Here is a 22617-nt window from a genome sequence, read left to right as displayed (position 1 = left end):
AACTGTCAAGAGTCATCACATTTAGGTTACGTATTTATGTAGTAGTCATTTAACCAGTATTCTTCAAATATAAATAGATATATTATATTTCTTTAAAAAAAAATATGAAGAAATATGAAAGTAGACGTGGAATTTAAATGAACATTTCTAATTTTCAATCTATTGTGACATAGTTCTTCCGGTTAATCATATGGTGTTTTCTTCCGGGTACACCCAAACAGCATGGATGGAATAGATTTTTCTGTTTGGCCAGAGATTGAAAAAGCCGAAAAAGAAAACCGACGTGAGTTGGTACTTCAGGGTATCAACACTGAACAAAGGATCCAGTCAAGCGGGGGTTTGAGCTCGAAGCTCTACTCGCTCACGCTGTTGAATTACTTAGAAATTATCCAGTGTCCGAGTTTGACTGAGATCAATGAAGACATCGGCAACTTGATCCATCTCCAAAGCCTTATACTTTGCAGAAACAAGATCACATCTGTTCCCAAATCCATCGGGAAGTTGAAGTGTCTGAAAGTTTTGGATGTGTCTGTGAACGAGTTGCAGGACATCCCAGAGGAGGTGTCACAGTTGAGCGAACTCAACACCCTCAATGTGAGCTGCAACAGCATCACCTCGCTGCCAAAAGGCCTGAACCAGTGCGTCAAGCTCTCCACCATCAACGTGTCCAAGAATGGGCTCACGGCCTTACCCGACGAGTTGTTCTCAGTAAAGCTGGAGCTTCTCAGCACCATCATCGCGTCTGAGAATGCGATCGAAGAGTTGAGTACAGGCATCAGCAATCTGTCTGCAATTAAGGTAGGTTACTGCTGCTGTCTCCAATCCACCCTCATTTCTATCCAAGACACTACACGAAGACAGTAGGTTTGGGAATGTTGTATGTTCGAAGCCTACGCTGCACCGGGCTGGATGCAGTGTCCCATGCTACTCTGCTTGATATTAGATCCAGTTAGATCCAGCTTGTTACATTAGATCCAGCTTGTTATACAGTGTCATCCTGTGGGATTGGCACTGTACTCAGGCTTCGGGCCATCATTAAATGGCTTAATTGATAGTATAATGCGTCTCTTTGCAAGTCAAAGTTTCAGATCGAGTGTTCCTCTGTGCACGTAACATAGTGAGTATGCTAGTTTGTTGATTTATATGTACTGTGCCTACTGCAGCTCATGAATGACTCCAGGTGAGCGTAGTGCAGTACGGGTAGTGTTAGCGTTAGCGTAGCAGTCTGCTGCAGCCCAACGGTGGTGCCTTCCAGGCAGCGCTGCCTTCAAGGCACTACTCCCCTCAGTTTAGGGGTAGGATGAGGGTTGAGGGGGTTAGGGTTAGGAATAGGGTAAAGGTACAGTAGTGCCTTTTAGGCTGTGCTGCCTGGAAGGTACCGTTGGGGGCAAAAAACACCATTGAGCCAGTTCACAGGCAGATACTCAACTCACTTCCGCATGAGAACACTGTTAGTAAGTGTGCATGTTTTTGTGGAGCACAACAAGTCTAGAAAGGACTCCTTGCCTCCAGTCCTGCTGGTTCCGCTTATTCCTGTGGTCATCTCGTCCTCTCAGGTTCTGGACCTGTCCAGCAACAAGCTGTCTGAGCTGCCGTCCGAGCTGGGAGACTGCCCCAAGCTCAAGGAGATCAACTTCAAGGGCAACAAGCTGAAGGACAAGCGTCTGGAGAAGATGGTCAACGGCTGCCAGACCAAGTCCGTGCTGGACTACCTGCGGGCGGGCGGCCGCGGCAAGGGCAGGGGCAAAGGTCAGAGCGAGGCGGCGGCGGCGGGGGAGAAGGGGGACGGGGGCGCGGCGGCTCGCGGCGGCACCCCCAAAAAGAAGGGCGGGGGGGCGAGGGGGAGGAACCGGAACCAGGACGAGGGGGACGACGAGCTGGACAAGCTGCTGCTGAAGGTTCTGCACGTCACGGACGGCGACGGCGACGCGTCCCTCGCGGTGAAGGTGGCGCCGGAGGTGAAGGACGTGCGGCAGTACATCGTGTGCTGCATCGTCAGGGGCATGAACCTGCGCGCCGGCAACGCCCTCAAACGCTTCCTCATGGCTCAGGTGGGACACTACTGTTGCTATAGCAACATCACACTCAAACGCTTCCTGTAACATCACACTCAAACGCTTCCTCATGGCTCAGGTGGGACACTGCTGTTGCTATAGCAACATCACACTCAAACGCTTCCTCATGGCTCAGGTGGGACACTACTGTTGCTATAGTAACATCACACTCAAACGCTTCCTCATGGCTCAGATGGGACATCTCTCCAATCACACAAGAACACTACTGTTGCTGTAGTAAAAACACAAGACCGTCACTATTGTAGAACCTGTTGCTATAGTAATATCACACAAGACAATACCATCACTACTGTGGAACCTGTTGCTATAGGAATATCACACAAGACCCTCACTACTGTAGAACCTGTTGCTATAGGAATATCACACAAGACTGTCACTACTGTAGTAGAACCCCTTTACAAACCTGTTGCTAAAGTAACGTCAGCTCTTATCACATTAAGTACACATTAACATGAATGCTTTATTAGTTGTGTGTACATGATGGCTGTAATGTTTGTTTTGGTAATGGTCTGGACCGTGTTTGATAGACCAGTCTGTTTACATGTACATTTTTTTCCCTCCAGACCAAACTTCATGATGACCTGTGCGCTAGACGCACGACTGCGACCATCGCCACCCACGACCTCCGCCTGCTCAAGGCCCCGCTGCTCTACGACGCCCGCACTCCGGACACTCTGAAGGTGCAGGCCTCCACCACCCTCACATCTCTAGTACAGGCCGTCCACCACCCTCACATCTCACACAGCACTTCACATCTCACACAACATCTCACATCTCACACAGCACCTCACATCTCACACAGCACCTCACATCTCTAGTACAGGCCGTCCACCACCCTCACATCCCTAGTACAGGCCGTCCACCACTCTCACATCCCTAGTGCACCTTACATCTCTAGTACAGCACCTCACATCTCACACAGCCACATGGGTCAGGACACGTACAGGGGAATGAGGACAGGATGGCAGAGCAGGATGGCAGAGCAGGATTGGCATGTATCATTATGGACGGGACTTGGAGGGCAGGCCAGTGCGCATAGTCCTGTTATAGTGGCAATTTGGTCATTATTGTTATGTAATGGTATGGTCTCCCATACCTCCCATACCCACCTCCTATACCCACCTCCTATACCTCCTATACCCACCTCCCATATCCACCTCCTATACCCACCTCCTATACCCACCTCCCATACCATATCCACCTCCCATATCCACCTCCTATACCCATCTGTCAAGCCCTGAGGTGACAAAGTCTGCGGACTGTGAGCTGTTGTGAGCAGTGATGATGTCGTGTTATGGGACTAGCCTTGCGGTGATGAGGTGGCGTTATGGGACTAGCCTTACGATGATGAGGTGGTGTTATGGGACTAGCCTTGCGGTGATGAGGTGGCGTTATGGGACTAGCCTTACGGTGATGAGGTGGTGTTATGGGACTAGCCTTACGGTGATGAGGTGGCGTTATGGGACTAGCCTTACGGTGATGAGGTGGTTATGGGACTAGCCTTACCGTGGTGTTATGGGACTAGCCTTACGTTGATGAGGTGGTGTTATGGGACTAGCCTTACGGTGATGATGTGGTGTTATGGGACTAGCCTTACGTTGATGAGGTGGTGTTATGGGACTAGCCTTACGGTGATGATGTGGTGTTATGGGACTAGCCTTGCGGTGATAAGGTGGTGTTATGGGACTAGCCTCACGGTGGTGTTATGGGACTAGCCTTACGGTGGTGTTATGGGACTAGTCTTATGGTGATGAGGTGTTGCTATGGGACTAGCCTTACGGTGATGAGGTGGTGCTATGGGACTAGCCTTAGGGTGATAATGTGGCGTTATTACACTAGCCTTACGATGACCGCGCAATGAACTCCACAGGAGCCCCAGCAGACACTCACGGCGGTCTGCATGTGCTTCAGCGACGGCTGAGGTGTGGAGCTGTCTGTGGACGCCGTAGATTCCGGGAAGATCCATGTATTTTTAATTGGGCTGATTTGGCCTGTTTTGTAGCGCTGGCGAGGAGTCTGGTTTCTGAAGAGCCGGCTTAATTAGGCCCATTCAGGAGCGGCATAACACCCGCGGTAAATAATGAATAACTTTCTTGTCTGTTCCTTATTTTCGCTTGGCGCTAGTTTTGTCCTGCCCAGTGCTCAGCAACAAAACACCTGTCGTGGGCCGTGTCCGTGGTTGAAGGGGAAAGCTTTGTGCACCCCCCCACCCCCCCCCCCACCCCGCCTGAGCTCATCCGCGGCCTCGTCTCCTGTTCACCTCCAGTAAAGAGCCCAGGGCTAGCCTGGAGCCCCATAGCGCTATCACTGAGCTCGGCTAGCCTGGAGCCCCATAGTGCTATCACTGAGCTGGGCTTGCCTGGAGTCCTTCAGCCCTACCACTGAGCTGGGCTAGCCTGGAGCCCCATAGCGCTATCATTGAGCTGGCCTAGCCTGGAGTCCTTCAGCCCTACCACTGAGCTGGGCTAGCCTGGAGCCCCACAGCCCCATAGCCCTATCACTGAGCTGGGCTAGCCTGGAGCCCCATAGCGCTATCACTGAGCTGGGCTAGCCTGGAGCCCCATAACGCTATCACTGAGCTGGGCTAGCCTGGAGCCCCACAGCCCCATAGCCCTATCGCTGAGCTGGGCTAGCCTGGAGCCCCATAGCCCTATCACTGAGCTGGGCTAGCCTGGAGCCCCATAGCCCTATCACTGAGCTGGGCTAGCCTGGAGCCCAATAGCGCTATCACTGAGCTGGGCTAGCCTGGAGCCCCATAGTGCTATCACTGAGCTGGGCTAGCCTGGAGCCCCACAGCCCCATAGCCCTATCGCTGAGCTGGGCTAGCCTGGAGTCCTTCAGCCCTATCACTGAGCTGGGCTAGCCTTGAGCCTCATAGCGCCATCACTGAGCTGGGCTAGCCTGGAGCCCCATAGCGTTATCATTGAGCTGGGCTAGCCTGGAGCCCCATAGTGCTATCACTGAGCTGGGCTAGCCTGGAGCCCCACAGCCCCATAGCCCTATCGCTGAGCTGGGCTAGCCTGGAGCCCCATAGCGCTATCACTGAGCTGGGCTAGCCTGGAGCTCCATAGCGCTATCACTGAGCTGGGCTAGCCTGGAGCCCCATAGCGCTATCACTGAGCTGGGCTAGCCTGGAGCCCCATAGCGCTATCACTGAGCTGGGCTAGCCTGGAGTCCTTCAGCCCTATCACTGAGCTGGGCTAGCCTGGAGCCCCATAGCGCTATCACTGAGCTGGGCTAGCCTGGAGCCCCATAGCGCTATCACTGAGCTGGGATAGCCTGGAGCCCCATAGCGCTATCACTGAGCTGGGCTAGCCTGGAGTCCTTCAGCCCTATCACTGAGCTGGGCTAGCCTGGAGCCCCATAGCGCTATCACTGAGCTGGGCTAGCCTGGAGCCCCATAGTGCTATCATTGAGCTGGGTTAGCCTGGAGCCCCATAGTGCTATCACTGAGCTGGGCTAGCCTGGAGCCCACAACCCCAATGGTGCGCTCACTGAGACTAAGTGGACATTTTAACGACCTGGACTTGCTGAAGGGGATCATCTAGGGGTCTGACTGACTTGCTGAAGGGGATCATCTGGGGGTCTGACTGACTTGCTGAAGGGGCTCGTCTGGGGGTCTGACTGACTTGCTGAAGGGGATCGTCTGGGGGTCTGACTGACTTGCTGAAGGGGCTCGTCTGGGGGTCTGACTGACTTGCTGAAGGGGATCGTCTGGGGGTCTGACTGACTTGCTGAAGGGGCTCGTCTGGGGGTCTGACTGACTTGCTGAAGGGGATCGTCTGGGGGTCTGACTGACTTGCTGAAGGGGATCGTCTGGGGGTCTGACTGACTTGCTGAAGGGGCTCGTCTGGGGGTCTGACTGACTTGCTGAAGGGGCTCGTCTGGGGGTCTGACTGACTTGCTGAAGGGGATCGTCTGGGGGTCTGACTGACTTGCTGAAGGGGATCGTCTGGGGGTCTGACTGACTTGCTGAAGGGGCTCATCTGGGGGTCTGACTGACTTGCTGAAGGGGATCGTCTGGTGGTCTGACTGACTTGCTGAAGGGGATCGTCTGGGGGTCTGACTGACTTGCTGAAGGGGATCGTCTGGGGGTCTGACTGACTTGCTGAAGGGGATCGTCTGGGGGTCTGACTGACTTGCTGAAGGGGATCGTCTGGGGGTCTGACTGACTTGCTGAAGGGGATCATCTGGGGGTCTGACTGACTTGCTGAAGGGGATCATCTGGGGGTCTGACTGACTTGCTGAAGGGGATCATCTGGGGGTCTGACTGACTTGCTGAAGGGGATCATCTGGGGGTCTGACTGACTTGCTGAAGGGGATCATCTGGGGGTCTGACTGACTTGCTGAAGGGGATCATCTGGGGGTCTGACTGACTTGCTGAAGGGGATCATCTGGGGGTCTGACTGACTTGCTGAAGGGGATCATCTGGGGGTCTGACTGACTTGCTGAAGGGGATCATCTGGGGGTCTGACTGACTTGCTGAAGGGGATCATCTGGGGGTCTGACTGACTTGCTGAAGGGGATCATCTGGGGGTCTGACTGACTTGCTGAAGGGGATCATCTGGGGGTCTAACTGACTTGCTGAAGGGGATCATCTGGGGGTCTGACTGACTTGCTGAAGGGGATCATCTGGGGGTCTGACTCGTTAGGCTTCAGCAGACGTCCAGCTGCGATACTAGTCCAGTGCCTGTGGCCGAGTTATTGCAGCTGTCAAATACTCATGTATTGAGCACCAGAAAGATCTGTTATTGTGTGCCAAACATGTACGCTATGTGTATCTGTAATGTGTGTGTGTGTGTGTGTGTGTGTGTGTGTGTGTGTGTGTGTGTGTGTGTGTGTGTGTGTTTGTTAGATTGCTCCTCTGGGTCGGAAGGAGATGAAGGCTGTGGACCTGTTGAAGCAGCTGCAACAGGAAGCTGATGAACAGAGGAAACAGAAGAAACGGCAGAACGTGTCCGGACTGCACAAGTAAACACACACACACACACACACACTCACACACACACCCACACACACACACTAACACACACACCCACACACACACACTAACACACACACCATCCCCCAAAGCCCTCATTCACAGCTTTCAAATCAGAACTGGCGTTTCAAGGTGACATGAATAATTATACCAAAGTGTGGAGAGACAGAACACACGTTTAGCTGACTTCCTGCTGGAGAGCAGGCTTGTGTCCAGTGTGTTGGCGCCCTCTAGTGGTGCCATGTGGAACATTCTGTCAGCCACAAGATGGTGCTGGAGCCCTCGCAGTGAAAGCATCCACCACATACTAGGGGTATTTCTCAAAGTCAAGAGCTCGTCCTTGATAGAATGCTTTCTTTCAAGTCGAGTGCTAGAGAGACAAGGCTACACACCTTCCCAGTACCCCCTCCAGCCGTCAAGATCACATGCAATGGAACAGCCTAGCGAGTGTGGAAGTGCACGTCAATTGTGCACGGTTCCGGCTGTGCGCTTAATTAACCGTGGAAATTGTGCTGCTTTTACAGGAGATCCGACAACTGCAGCTGCACTTTCCTCTAAATAAACTTTTTGGAGTAGCCTACAGTATTTCCACATTCGACTTGGTCTTCACATATCACAATCCGTAGTTTATAATTATGTTAGTGTCAATGGAAAGTTATACCCGTAGGCTAATTGGCAACAGCAACGGTAGTGTTAAACTTCTACAAAGTTCGTATTGGGCGAAATTCTGAGATAAATTAATAACAAGTCTATCACAACTTGTTCATACACATTGACATATGCATTTATGATGAATATGCACAATAACTTGATAAATGCCTGAGCAAATATACGATGGCATTAACAAAACACTTGATAAATCATATTTAGTCTACATTAACACGCACTGCTTCTTTGCATCTACTTTCCATCTCCCTCTCTCTCTTTTTTTTTAAACGGCACCGTCAGAAAATTTCTAATTGTTCAATACGCAAATGATTGTGGGTTATTTCTTCACTCCGAGGATCCATCGATGCATCCTCCAAATTCTCCGAAATTCTCAGAACGAAGGACTCAGTACTTGCTAGAATTTGAAAGCATCCTTGACTTTGGAACAGTGCTTGACGAGATTTGATGACGTAACGTCCTTGAAAAAGTGGCTTGGAAGGAGCAATCCTTGACTTTGAGAAGCACCCTAGGAGTCATGATGATGATCATTAGATCATTGGTGATAGCCATGTCTCTCTCTCTCTTAGCTCGCTAGCTCGCTAGCTCGCTAGCAGTAGATCAAAACTACAAACTACAAACTACTGAAGCGTGTTTGTTTGGTTCTCCTGACTGAGGCCTGTTCGTTTGGTTCTCCTGACTGAAGCGTGTTTGAAGCGTGTTTGTTTGGTTCTCCTGACTGAAGCGTGTTTGGTTCTCCTGACTGAAGGGTGTTTGTTTGGGTCTCCTGATTGAAGCGTGTTTGTTTGGTTCTCCTGACTTAAGCGTGTTTGTTTGGTTCTCCTGACTGAAGCGTGTTTGTTTGGTTCTCTTCAGGTATCTTCAGCTGCTGGACGGAAAGACGCATTACCCCTGTCTGGTGGATGCCGAGGGTCACGTCATCTCCTTCCCCCCGATCACCAACAGCGACAAGACGAAGGTAACCTGGGCCCTCTGCTGCTGATGAGGATGATGAGGATGATGATGATGATGATGAGGATGATGATGAGGATGATGATGATGATGAGGATGATGAGGATGATGAGGATGATGATGATGATGAGGATGATGAGGATGATGAGGATGAGGATGATGAGGATGATGATGATGATGATGATGAGGATGATGATGATGATGAGGATGATGATGAGGATGATGAGGATGATGATGATGAGGATGATGAGGATGATGAGGATGATGATGATGATGATGATGAGGATGATGATGATGATGAGGAGGAGGATGATGAGGATGATGAGGATGATGATGATGAGGATGATGATGATGATGATGATGATGAGGATGATGATGATGATGAGGATGATGAGGATGATGATGAGGATGAGGATGATGATGATGAGGATGATGATGATGAGGATGATGAGGATGATGAGGATGATGAGGATGATGAGGATGATGATGATGATGATGATGATGACGATGATGATGATGACGATGATTGTGGATGAATGGTGCAGCAGCTCTAGGACTAGTGACGCCTCTGGGACAGTGTCCCCGTTTTATGTTTCCAAAGATAAACACATTACTTGTTTTGGAGGTATTTACGCTTCTGAGATTAAAAAGGTCCCCAGATTTTGTCCCAGAAATCTGGTCACCTCACTGCACAGAGTGGCATGAATCCTCAGGTCACCCGCTGCAGAGTGGCATGAATCCTCAGGTCACCCGATGCAGAGTGGCGTGTCAGGACAGCACCCAATAAAGATAACCAGATCAGACCCTCCACTGCAGCTGTGGAGCCGCTCAGAGTTGGTGTGTTCACTGCAGAGTGTGTAGCCGCTCAGAGTTGGTGTGTTCACTAGCCGCTCAGAGTTGGTGTGTTCACTGCAGAGTGTGTAGCCGCTCAGAGTTGGTGTGTTCACTGCAGCTGTGTAGCCGCTCAGAGTTGGTGTGGGTTGCTTCTGCTCAGTCAAGGCCAGGCTGAGGTGGGTGAGCTCATACAGGATATAATAAAACAGGTTTATGGCTGAATGGATGAACATTGACAGAACCATTCATGGACATTCAGTTACCAGCCAAGACGTTCACCTCATCTCCTGTAGCATAGTAGCTGACCGTTAGCATTTGTCAGCATATGCACCTGATATAAATTCATGGTTATCTACTCTACCTGCTGCCCTTCCGGAGTGTATTGCATCCTGAAGTGCTGTCAGCTGCTAGTATAGTCCGTGCCCATGAGGTGCTGTCAGCTGCTAGTATAGTCCGTGCCGGTGGCCAGGTGCTGTCAGCTGCTAGTATAGTCCGTGCCCATGAGGTGCTGTCAGCTGCTAGTATAGTCCGTGCCCATGAGGTGCTGTCAGCTGCTAGTATAGTCCGTGCCGGTGGCCAGGTGCTGTCAGCTGCTAGTATAGTCCGTGCCGGTGGCCAGGTGCCCGTGTGAATGCTTCTGGCACCCCAAATAAGGACACTAACTCACTTATATGAAGTTTTTATTAACACATGATAATTACAAATGGATTCAACAAAATAGCTTGGTTAACTTGATGTTGAAAACTTGAAGGCTTATTCAGTACTGTGTGTGTGTGTGTGTGTGTGTGTGTGTTTGTGTGTGTGTTCAGGTTTATTCAGTACTGTTGTGTGTGTCCCCATCAGATTCAGAAGAGTACTCGGGAACTGTTTCTAGAGGTGACCAGCGGCACCTGTCTGCAGACCTGTAAGGACGTCATGGACGCACTCATCACCGTAAGTGTTCTATCACCCCGGTTACGCTCTTGTCACAGTAGGTGTTCTATCACCCCGGTTACGCTCTCATCACAGTAAGTGTTCTATCACCCCAGTTACGCTTCCATCACCGTAAGTGTTCTATCACCCCGGTTACACTGTCATCACAGTAAGTGTTCTATCACCCCAGTTACACTCTCATCACAGTAAGTGTTCTATCACCCTGGTAACGCTCTCATCACAGTAAGTGTTCTATCACCCCGGTTACACTGTCATCACCATAAGTGTTCTATCACCCCGGTTAAGCTCTCCTCCCTCACTCCTCTCCTCCTCTCCTCCCTCACTCCTCTCCTCCCTCATTCCTCTCCTCCTCTCCTCCCTCACTCCTCTCCTCCCTCATTCCTCTCCTCCCTCACTCCTCTCCTCCTCTCCTCCCTCACTCCTCTCCTCCCTCACTCCTCTCTTCCCTCCCTCACTCCTCCTCCTCTCTTCCCTCACTCCTCTCCTCTCCTCCCTCACTCCTCTCTTCTCTCACTCCTCTTCTCACTCACCCCTCTCCTCCCTCACTCCTCTCTTCCCTCCCTCGCTCCTCCTCTCTTCCCTCACTCCTCTCCTCCTCTCCTCCCTCACTCTTCTCCTCCTCTCCTCCCTCACTCCTCTCCTCCTCTCCTCCTCTCCTCTCTCACTCCTCTCCTCCTCTCCTCCCTCACTCCTCTCCTCCTCTCCTCCCTCACTCCTGTGTGTGTGTGTGTGTGTGTGTGTGTGGTGTGTGTCGTGTGAAAACTGTTCATTGGAGATGACTGCTATGTTTGTGCAGGCGTCTGTGTTTGTGTCTATGTGTGTCTGTGTCTGTGTGCTGGTGTATCTATGTCCGTGTGTGTGTGTGCGCGCGTGTGTATGTGTGTCACCTGGTTTGCTGGGCAGGTGCGCCGTGGTGAGCATCACAGTGTTGCCGTGCCGATGGAAGAAGTGGCGTCATCGCTGGCGGCCGCCGCCTGCGTCAGTGTTTGGTGTCACGGCCGTGGTGAGCGGCCACCACACAATACAGCTGCAACTCTAGAGGCCTGCCGTCTGTGTGTGTGTGTGTGTGTGTGTGTGTGTGTGTCGTCTGTAGCGCTGTAGCCTGCGGACACACGCCCTCCTCACGAGCGGCCTGCAAGCGAGCGGCGGCCACGAGACCAGAGGTGTCCCCTTTCAGCCCGTCACTCCACCGGCTAGATGGACGATCACTTTCAGTCCGCACTTACGTATTAATCAGGCTATATGACAACCATGCCTATCCGGTGTTGTTATGACAACCATGCCTATCCGGTGTTGTCCACACCAACCCTCCTGTGCAGGAGGAGCGTTTTGGCAGAGAGGTGCATCTCTGATTGAGAGAGATTTGATGTTTTATTTTATTGAAAGAAGTTTCTGCAGAATGAGGCAGATGCGCTGGGCAGGCACACAGACAGAGAGGAGGCCACGAGTCACCACCAGGGAGGAGGAAGTCAGATTCTCCTCCTCTCTTCCCTCACTCCTCTCCTCCTCTCCTCCCTCCTTCACTCCTCTCCTCCCTCACTCCTCTCCTCCTCTCCTCCCTCCTTCACTCCTCCTTTCCTCCCTCACTCCTCTCCTCACCCACTCCTCTCCTCCTTCACTCCTCTCCTCCCTCACTCCTCTCCTCCTGTCCTCCCTCCTTCACTCCTCCTCTCCTCCCTCACTCCTCTCCTCACCCACTCCTCTCCTCCCTCACTCCTCTCCTCCTCTCCTCCCTCACTCCTCTCCTCCTCTCCTCCTTCACTCCTCTCCTCCCTCACTCCTCATATTATATATGAGCCAGATGCACTGGGCAGCCACACAGACAGAGAGGAGGCCCACGAGTCACCACCAGGGAGCAGGAAGTCAGATTCTCACCTTCCTGTTCCTGACCCTTCCTGGACCAAAACAAAGTGGTTTTAGCATTGACCGTGACCATCCGATTCTGGAGAGGGAACACCGGTTACTGACCCGCTGTGTGTGTGTGAGTGGAAAGTCTCCAGGTGCCGCAGGTGAGCAGGGAATGTGAAGCCTGGGGGTCTGGTTCGCTCTGTTCTCGGGCTGATTTCCCGTGCGGCGGCCCGTCGCGGACAAAGACGCTGTCCAGAGCGTATCTCCACTTCCTGTGCAGCAGCTCGGATGCCCTCTGAATATTTAACCATCAGATAGTGTGCGCGGCCGCGGCCACAAGACCCCTCTTAGGGGAGCCAGTGATTGGACACTAAGGGCCTGCTGTGTAAACAAACCAGAGGTGACCCCCCCCGACAGATTGTTGAGACACTTGGAAGTATTAATACCCATGAGCTCATTGGTTTTCTGATTAGAAAACAAACAGATATGTTATTACTAAAGCCCTCTACAGGCAGAATCAAGGTAAACAGTTGGTGGTTCATTATTGGAGAGTTGTATTGACTGTATTGTTGTATTATTGGGGGGGTACTCTACCCCCCGACCCCCCCATAAATTACACGCTTGGCCAGAATTGGTCATGTAAAACCTCCACGCCATTTGCCCCCAGAGATTATTGTCCTAGAGGAGTTTGTTTTTGTGATTGTTTCTTATTGCTGGGTTTATTGCTCTCCCTGTTGTTAACCTTGTTGCCTTTTATACTTCCGTTGAGAATCATAAACTAATACCCACAGGGCATGTGCATGAAGAGGAAGCAGATTGCTCTTGTGAAATTAACATCAGCGTGCACATTCCACAGCACAATGAATGCCACATAGTTGACACTATAGTGCTTCAAAAGGGATTTATGTTTCAGTGTGACTACCCTGGTTAAACAGTGAAGCCATGGGAAGGATAATTCCACCTGTTTGGGATTATATTGAGACTTAGACTAGGCATCATATCACAGTGGAATTAGTCCCCTATCTCAAGGTTCTTACTTCAGAGTCCTTTTTAGGAATGTCAAACTGTGTGTGTCCTGTTTATTATAATGCCGACATAAACAAAATAGGTCAGTAGACTGAAGACAAGATTGATATATAATATTCTATATCATATTCTGTAGGCAAATCTGAAAAGCTACAGGCAGCAAAACGCAGGATCTGGTTTTAGTGAAAGTTCCGTTTCGTTATAGTGTATCCGCTGATCGGTTCCTGTGCCAGTTGGTCCATGAACAGAGCGGCAGGTTGTTTTGATCAACTTGTGCACTACTTGTACCAGTTCCCTCTGTACTTGGAGAACTTGCCATTCTGTTAATTTGTTCTAAATTGTTCTACATGTTCTAAGTGTGGCCCTTCTAGGCAGGGCAGTAGTCAGAGTTGCACACACAAAGGCCAAGTTCACCCAAGTCCTGACAATCATGAGTCCTGTGCATCTCATATGGAGGAGTTCAGAAATTAATGAATCATGACTCCTGACTCCTGATATGGAGTTCAGAAATGAATGAGTGATGACTCCTGACTCCTGATATGGAGGAGTTCAGAAATGAGTGAGTGATGACTCCTGACTCCTGATATGGAGGAGTTCAGAAATGAGTGAGTGATGACTCCTGACTCCTGATATGGAGATCAGAAATGAGTGAGTGATGACTCCTGACTCCTGATATGGAGTTCAGAAATGAATGAGTGATGACTCCTGACTCCTGTTATGGAGGAGTTCAGAAAGATGACTCCTGACTCCTGATTTAAGAGGCAGCATCAGCAGCTCTTGTTTGTTTCCTCTTCCCACAGAAAATGGCGGAGCTGAATAAATTCACCTTCGACCAGAGAGAGGCGGAGGGATCCGACGGGGAACCGGAGCCAGAACCCGCCCCGGCAGAGGGGAACGGGCCAGCGGGTCCAGAACTCACGGTTCTGCAGGTCCGGATCGTGGACATGGACGGGAATCTGAAAGTGGTGTACCCCTCCAAAACGGACCTCACGGCAGAAGCCTGCAGCACCCTCAGGGTCGTGCGATAGTCCGGTCCGGTCCACTGCATGAAGTCCGAGAGGAAGCCGGCACACTCGCGCGCCTCAGAAGCTACGCTAATATGCATCTCCTGTTCTCACTGCCAAATCTTTGCATACTGGTTTTGCAGGGTTCTTTATCTCAACTGTTCCTAAACATACAGTACACTTAACACTTCACAGCACTTACTTGCAATGAAGCTAAATGAATAACTTTCACACAGTTCATGAAATCATCATTTTGTTGTTTTGTACCTTCTGTTGTGTATCATTTTGTTTTTGGCCTGTATTTCTGTACAGTGACTAGCATGTAGGCGTAGGACACTTTTGTTTGCAACGAACTCACACATGTGTAGAACTGTAATGTATCGCATACATCACACTTGAGTAGAACTGTATTGCATACACCACACATGTGTAGAATTGTAATGTATTGCATACCAGTGTAACACTGACTTTGGACTCTAGGTCTTATCAGGTCGTACATATTCAATAAACGTATTGACACAGATGCCTTGATTTTTCACAATGATTTTTGTAGCATGTTAATTGAAATGCAAGCTAGTTCTCATCTTACCCGAGCATTCAGGCGGCACCGTCTGCCTGCCAAGACGCATGACGAATAGGCCGCTTATATTACCGTCAGTCAAAGTGATGGCAGCTCTGAAACATTCCATGCATATGTGTGTGTGTTTTCGCAAGCAGTGGTCAGAATGTCCCCCTATGGGCCTCCCTTGTGTGTGTGTGTGTGTGTGTGTGTGTGTGTGTGTGTGTGTGTGTGTGTGTGTGTGTGTGTGTGTGTGTGTGTGTGTCTCTTGCGTGGCTGCCCTGGCTTCACTCACAGGATGGGTTTGCAGACTCACAGGTTAGACAGAACGCACGCGGGGTTTCTGTTACAGATCAGATGTCTGGCAGGGCTGTGGGACGACGAGAGGAGAGGAGAGGAGGTGTCTAAAGAGCAGCCTGCGCTGCGCTGCGCTGCACGGGGGGTATAAAAGATTACTCCAAGAGCACGAGCACGGGACTAAAGATGGACCTGCAGCAGGATGCACCTCCTCTCTGGACCCTACTGGACCACAGCAGCACGCCGCACGACGCTAGGGGCCCGTGCTCTACCTGGAGGAGGTGAAGGAGAACGTTCAGGAGAACCGCAGGAGCAGTAGGGATTGGAGGAGAACGTTCAGGAGCAGTAGGGATTGGAGGAGAACGTTCAGGGGCAGTAGGGATTGGAGGAGAACGTTCAGGAGCAGTAGGGATTGGAGGAGAACGTTCAGGAAGGAAGCAGGAGCAGTAGGGATTGGAGGAGAACGTTCAGGGGAGCAGCCGGAGTCGTGTTGATTGAAGGAGGTGAATGAGTCATGTGTGTTGATTGGAGGAGGTGAATGAGTCGTGCGTGTTGATTGAAGGAGGTGAATGAGTCGTGCGTGTTGATTGAAGGAGGTGAATGAGTCGTGCGTGTTGATTGAAGGAGGTGAACGAGTCGTGCGTGTTGATTGAAGGAGGTGAATGAGTCGTGCGTGTTGATTGAAGGAGGTGAACGAGTCGTGCGTGTTGATTGGAGGAGGTGAATGAGTCGTGCGTGTTGATTGAAGGAGGTGAACGAGTCGTGCGTGTTGATTGGAGGAGGTGAATGAGATGGTTGGTGAGAGGAACCCGTGTGATGTAGCGAGCAGCGTGCAGGTGGGATCCGGTTCGGGGGCGGGGTCAGAGCCGAGCCTCACCTGGTGTGCACCGGAGCCGGAGCCGGGCCGCGGCGGGGCCGGAGGCAGCGGGCAGCAGGGAGGGAAGGCGTCCGTGTGGAGAGGGGTCAGCATGGAGTTGAAAGGTCAAAGGTTACTGATCCAACGCCTGGGCCGGCTGAAGACCTCCAGCGCCTCGGCCCCGTGCCTCAGGTCGACCCCGGGGGTCAGCGGGCCGCTCGGACCCCCAGCGCAGGCGCCCACTGCTGCCCCCCCCCCAGTGCCCCCCCGCAGCACCAGACTCCCCCTGAGGACCACGCCCAGCGAGGGCCCCCCCCCGCACAGCACGCTGCCCCCCATCTACGGGTCAAAGATCACCCCGCAGGCGACCTCTGACCCTGCCAGGGGCGTACGGACGAGCGCGCCGCCATGCGCGGGCACTCAGAGGCCCGACAGGAAGCTGCTCGGGAGACAGGAAGTGAGCGCTCAGAGGACAGGGGTGCGTCTCGTGTGCAGCAGCGTGTCGGTCCTGGACGCCGGACGCCGCGCGGCGAGCGGCGGAAACCCTCGAGGAGCGTCCGCGTACTACGGGCGCCAGAGATCACGCGCTGGCCCTGACCCTGTGACGGGCGGCTCAAAGGCCCTGGCGTCGGCTCACGGACACGCGCCGCGGGCACAGGGTAACGTGAGAGGGAGCGACGGCAGGGCGCCGGCGGGTCAGGGGAGGTCAGCTCAGGTGAGGTCAGCTCCGGGCCCCTGCAGGACCCGCGCACAGGTGCAGCTCTGCTCCCACGACTCGGCCATCGCCAGCGACACCCAGAGCCCAGACTCCAGCGGGGACGAGGACGAGGAGCGGCAGGTGCGGCGCTAATTACTCGACTCTTTCAAATTCTGGAAAAAGTTTTTAAAAATTACATTTAGAAGTGTTAGATCATTTATCTTGTTTAAGTGTTCAAATTAACACTATAATCTTCTATTCCTAGATGGAATCTAAGAAATCTTGTCAAGTATTATCTTGCTGCATGGACAGATAATTTCACTTGTTTTGAATGCCTTTTACCTCAGATGTAGCGTTGTTATCCTGTTTTGAGTACCTTTTACCTCAGATTTAGTGTTTTTATCTTGTTTTGAGTACCTTTTACCTCAGATGTAGTGTTTTTATCTTGTTTTTAGACACCCCTTTTACCTCAGATGTAGTGTTGTTATCTTGTTTTGAGTACCTTTTACCTCAGATGTAGTGTTTTTATCTTGTTTTTAGACACCCCTTTTACCTCAGATGTAGTGTTTTTATCTTGTTTTGAGTACCTTTTACCTCAGATTTAGTGTTTTTATCTTGTTGTTTTAGACACCCCTTTCCTGCAGCGTGGGAGGGGAGGAAGAGTACTACACGGAGCAGAGGATCGGGGAGTGGGTGGGCAGGGTCAACGCCAGCCTCTTTTCCCCCTCGGACAGTGAGGTCAGCTGCTCAAGTCGTTTGGAGGAAGAGGACGTTGATACAATAAAGATCATCTACGAGCAAGACTGACTCATTATAGCTTCTTCTCCCCGTCGGACAATGAAGTTAGCTGCTCAAGTCGTTTGGAGGAAGAGGACATTGATAAAGATCATCTATGAGCAAGACTGACCGCTTATAGCCGATGTCTTTTAATTGTACTGTGAGGTTGTTGAATATAAAGATCGGTGATCACCACCTGACTGCTTTTATCTGGCATCTGCCATCGCTAAGATAAGATAAGAGAGTCCTGTAACTGTCTCAGGATGGAGAACTCTGCTCTGTTGCAGGAGCTGCAGGCTAAATGCTCCATCTGAAGGAGAGGCACACAGTGAGCGCTTGAGAACAGCAGGCGGTACCTTTCATAACGCTGATAACATGATACAGCCCAGGACACGTGGCCCTGTCATCTCCCACACTGGGCCTCGTCTGCCACCCTTTCAGCAGAGATGCAGCGCACGTTATGCAATAGAGTTTTAGTCATGCATAATTTGGACGTACGCTTTTCAAGTATGTTGTTTGAAATTCAATCTTATGCATGAGTGAATGAAAAAGACCATGTGGAGACTTCAGCATTTTATTATAACTGAATAGAATAAAAACATAAATTAAGAAAATAAAGTAATTTAAATCATTTGGATTAGATTTCTTATCACAGTCTCCATGTCATACACATACAGTGTGCATTGGCAATATTAATATCGGGTATGATTTACATTAATAAACTGAATCTGTCTGGATATTTAAAACCTTTCACTTTCCTAGTAATCAGATGTTTACATCAACTTTGATCTGTTTCCATGGCGCAGTAGCTGGCAGCCAATCATCTTAGACATGCACTGGCCTGCAGTGCAGCCCCTGGCACCTGACTCATGAGCCAGCCAATCGCATTACGCCACATGTTTGTTACGCCTGTTTCCATGGATATGGACATAAACATATGCAGTTTTGAAATGAAACACATTAAAGGCATACAGTATACAATCGATTCATTTAAGTCCTATTCCGGTAAAGTCATTATAAAAACGTGTTAAATAATGGCGTGCTTTAGTTTAGAACACAGTAGTATCCTGGCTCCGGTTCCTCAGTCCCTCCTGAGTGCGTTATAAACTGCTGATGTCCTGGATGCATTTAAAGCGTGCAGGATCTTCTAGTGCACTGACCAGCCGCTGCCCGATGACCACACACACACACACACACACACACACACACACGGACAGCAGGGCGTCAGCACCCGTGGACGTAGTAGCCGGTGATGTAGGCGTGATGACCACACACACACACACACACACACACACACACACACACACACACACACACACACACACATACGGACAGCAGGGCGTCAGCGTCCGTGGACGTAGTAGCCGGTGACGTAGCCCAGGATGTAGACGTGATGACCCCACACACACACACACACACACACACACACACACACACACACACACAGCAGGGCGTTAGCGTCCGTGGACGTAGTAGCCGGTGACGTAGCCCAGGATGTAGACGTGATGACCCCACACACACACACACACACACACACACACACACACACACACACACACACACACAGCAGGGCGTTAGCGTCCGTGGACGTAGTAGCCGGTGACGTAGCCCAGGATGTAGACGGACACCAACGCTGCCAGAGCCCCCGCTATCCTGATGTAGATGCCCAGGTTCCCCGTGCACAGCCGGTTATAGAACCTGAGGGGCAAATGGGGCATTAGAACCACAATACACTGATGTAGATGCCCAGGTTCCCCGTGCACAGCCGGTTATAGAACCTGAGGGGCAAATGGGGCATTAGAACCACAATACACTGATGGCTATAGAACCTGAGGGCCAGATAGGGCATTAGAACCACAATACAATGATGGCTATAGAACCTGAGGTGAACTCAGGGCAACACCACAGACAGTAAGCTGGCGGCTATATCATAGGGAAATAAAGGGCGTTAGAACCAGATGGCTATATCCTAGGGGCAATACAGGGCGTTAGAACCAGAGGGCTTTATCCCAGGGGCAATACAGGGCGTTAGAACCAGAGGGGTGGAATTTTAAGGGGCAACCGGAACATCATGCGCATCATGCGTTGTAGAACCTGAGGCACAAAATGGGGCAATAAAATATCAGCACACAGAGGGTTAAAGAACCTAATGGGGCGTTAGAACCTCAGCCCACAGGGGGTTAAGGAACCTAATGGGGCGATAGAACCTCAGCACACAGAGGGTTAAGGAACCTAATGGGGTGATAGAACCTCAGCACACAGAGGGTTAAGGAACCTAATGGGGTGATAGAACCTCAGCACACAGAGGGTTAAGGAACCTAATGGGGTGATAGAACCTCAGCTCTCAGAGGGTTAAGGAACCTAACAGGCGTTATTACCACAGTACAAAGATGAAGGTCATTCCCATATGTTAGACCATGTTATTCTATAGTCATTCCCATATGTTAGACCATGTTATTCTATAGCTATTCCCATATGTTAGACCATGTTATTCTATAGTCCTTCCCATAGACCATGTTATTCTATAGATATTCCCATATGTTTGACCATGTTATTCTATAGTCATATGAATATGATTTATGATGTATGAGTTAGTAATACATTTGTCTCACTCTACTAAGAAATGTAGCTCTCTCCAGATACTAGCAACTTGTTTCAAGTGAAGCAGCTCTTCCAGGAATTCTCCCCGGACGCTATCTCCAGGAACTATGCCCTACTTACCGGAGTTCTATCACCAGGTCATAAACTACCGTAATCCATAAAAATGGAGCATTTTGCCATATGGTTCCTTATTCCGCAGGACCATAGACGTGTGGCATGCAGTGAACCTAATCTAATCCCACACAACACAAGATACAACTCACAGCAATAACAGCACATCTGCATGAATCTGAACACCTGCTGTTTGGGTTTACTATGCAATCTTATAGAGAAAGACTTTTTTGGGAGAGAGAGTGTGTGTGTGTGTGTGTGTGTGTGTGTGTGTGTGTGTCCTATGCTTGTCTGGAGGTAAATAGCTGCAGTGTTCAGACGCTTAGTTGAAATCCCCAACCTCACTCACTTTGGCCTCATTTAGGAGTCTATGAGATTAGAGGCAAAGAAAAACACCAACGTAACCGCAGAAATGCTCATCTAACTCACTGACCTCTCTGACCTTTTCCCTGATTCCCTGAGTGTGTGTGTGTGTGTGTGTGTGTGTGTGTGTGTGTGTGTGTGTGTGTGTGTGTGTGTGTGTGTGTGACCGTGACCCCGAGCTTTGATGATTTAATACGTTAGCTATGTAGGAATGGTGAGCCCCTACACACCTCTGAGAGTAAACAAAAACATGGGGGATGTGAACAGGCCGGAGCCTGAAGCCCTTGACAGCTGTGTTGCTCCACACAGTGAAGGAGCATGGTAAACTAAACACCATGTGATTCAGCATGTTTTGGAAACAGTGTAATTGTTGCATGATATGTGTGTGTGTGTGTGTGTGTGTGTGTGTGTGTGTGTGTGTGTGTGTGTGTGTGTGGAGCATGAGAGCATACCTGATTAAGCTTGACTGGGACTGTGCGGAGGTCATGTTCACATCATCATTCCACCTGCTGTACGAGACGTTAGCATCTTCAGCCTCCATGGTTCTGCCTCACCAATCTGGCAAGAAAACAACAGCACACACACGGACTGGATTAGAAACAGAAACAGTCTGTAGCCTTTGAATATGTTCGAGAGCTAGAACATGGTATTTTTCTACTCTCGGTCACACACAACCACACACAGCCTATAGCCTATCCACTGTGACCAAAGTCCAACTTTGAAAAGTAGCCTATAGGAAGATTAATATTGCCCAACTTGGGCTAAGATTATTCAAAGCATGTTTAAAAACGCACAGTCTCCATGTCGTGAAAAGTGCATGACTAATAGCCTATTCAAACTTCACTGAAGTTCATTCATTAACCGAGAGACACACGCGCTAAGGTAAATAGAGAGCTGCTCAGATTCCTAGTTGAAACAGGCTCATATACTCACTATGATTCGCTGCTTGTCGAGCCTGTCGCCGTGTGAGTCCTCGCTCCTGATGTGTGCTGTGCTGTGCTGTTGCTCCAATTTATGTCCCTCATCAGAAGTCGGGTGAAAAATACTCCGGTCATTAAAGCGCTCGCTTCCTCTGACCTCGTAGCGGGCTATTCGTGCTGCTTATTACTACCGCTCCAGATAAACCTCTGACCAAATTCCACAGTAGGCTATTACGCAGTCTCCGGTCAGGGCTGATAACACACCTCAGCTTTTCTGTGTCTTCAATGGCCTTCACGCTACACACTCTTGCTGTACCCTAATTCCACGATTGTCTTTAATTTAGATAACATGTTGGGCCGCGTATGCTCTTGGGCAGGTTGGATATTTTATTGGTTGAGTATTGGGGCTGGCAAGTTCGGATGTGCGGTGTGTGAGGTGTGTCCGACAGTCAGTCATAACAAAGATGCTGGACCAGCCGGCGCCTGCACATGTCCATGCTAGTTTGTGCAGGATTGATATGAGACCATTTCACACTTCAAAGTCCTTATCTGATATACAGGGCAATATAATTTCACAACGTTTTAATTTACTATTTTAAATGCTTTAATTTCACCTGTAGACTAGACTTACTTTTAACAACTTTCATTTGAATGTGTTTCAAAAATGCATAAATATGATGTAGCCTAGTAGCCTACTGTATGGTAAAGAACTCACACTTTGTCGGCCTAATTAAGGCATCAGATCAGAAAAAAAAAAACAAATGAAACGTCTGATTTATTCAACGCTTGTCATGGAGCTAGAATGTGCGACTTTGGACTGTTTACCATCTATGCTTTTTACCAGTGGCCAGCACCTCACAAAAACATTTAGTGTGCGTTACACATAGCCTACTTTTCATAAGATGTAGCTTAATCATGTGAAACCAGAGACACTTAAAAAGACTTTGGTGAAACCCAACACTGATCAAACTCGCCCTGCAGTACATTAGCCGACCACTCAGCGGCACTCGTGCGTTGGAGAAGAGCAGAGGGGGTGGTTCCCTTTCCTGACGTCATTCACAGGCGACATCAGGATTTGTAAACATCCAAGACTGATACCGTACTGGAAGCATTTTCGC

The 22617-nt window shown here is 50.1% G+C and overlaps 3 protein-coding genes across 4 annotated transcripts in view; 2 read left to right on the top strand and 1 right to left on the bottom strand.

Moving 5' to 3' along the window:
• The first annotated feature begins 209 nt into the window (after positions 1-209).
• lrrc47 (leucine rich repeat containing 47) lies at positions 210-14841 on the top strand. Its single transcript, XM_062541906.1, has 7 exons — positions 210-798; positions 1557-2051; positions 2639-2755; positions 6931-7046; positions 8578-8680; positions 10351-10440; positions 14115-14841. Exons 1-7 carry the CDS (start codon positions 223-225, stop codon positions 14340-14342), a joined length of 1725 nt encoding a protein of 574 aa, XP_062397890.1. The 5' UTR covers positions 210-222; the 3' UTR covers positions 14343-14841.
• A 3223-nt stretch (positions 14842-18064) lies between these two features.
• Positions 18065-21894, bottom strand: smim1 (small integral membrane protein 1). The gene is made up of 3 exons (XM_062541928.1): positions 21513-21894; positions 21032-21137; positions 18065-19202 (listed from the first exon to the last, which is right to left on the bottom strand). The coding sequence occupies exons 2-3, from the start codon at positions 21118-21120 to the stop codon at positions 19079-19081; spliced, it is 213 nt and encodes a 70-aa protein (XP_062397912.1). The 5' UTR covers positions 21121-21137; positions 21513-21894; the 3' UTR covers positions 18065-19078.
• A 695-nt stretch (positions 21895-22589) lies between these two features.
• mad2l2 (mitotic arrest deficient 2 like 2) overlaps positions 22590-22617 on the top strand; it is an 8735-nt gene continuing 8707 nt past the window's right edge. The window contains exon 1 of one of the 2 annotated variants that reach the window (XM_062541924.1): positions 22590-22617. This exon is cut by the window's right edge and continues 383 nt beyond it. The gene's annotated coding sequence lies outside the window, so the exon portion shown is untranslated. The other variant, XM_062541926.1, reaches the window with a different exon arrangement.

The sequence above is a fragment of the Sardina pilchardus genome, chromosome 7, assembly GCF_963854185.1.
Source record: "Sardina pilchardus chromosome 7, fSarPil1.1, whole genome shotgun sequence".
Taxonomy (NCBI): domain Eukaryota; kingdom Metazoa; phylum Chordata; class Actinopteri; order Clupeiformes; family Clupeidae; genus Sardina; species Sardina pilchardus.
Note: the sequence above shows the minus strand (reverse complement) of the source record. Positions and strands in the feature narration are given on the sequence as shown.

Bases quoted from the DNA above. Each gene is read 5' to 3' on its own strand.
- lrrc47 (XM_062541906.1), top strand. From the start codon at position 223: ATGGATGGAATAGATTTTTCTGTTTGGCCAGAGATTGAAAAAGCCGAA. The intron at 799-1,556 runs GTAGGTTACTGC...TCGTCCTCTCAG, and splicing joins GCAATCTGTCTGCAATTAAG to GTTCTGGACCTGTCCAGCAA. The intron at 2,756-6,930 runs GTGCAGGCCTCC...TGTGTTTGTTAG, and splicing joins GCACTCCGGACACTCTGAAG to ATTGCTCCTCTGGGTCGGAA.
- smim1 (XM_062541928.1), bottom strand. From the start codon at position 21,120: ATGGAGGCTGAAGATGCTAACGTCTCGTACAGCAGGTGGAATGATGAT. The intron at 19,203-21,031 runs GTATGCTCTCAT...TTTGCCCCTCAG, and splicing joins TCCCAGTCAAGCTTAATCAG to GTTCTATAACCGGCTGTGCA.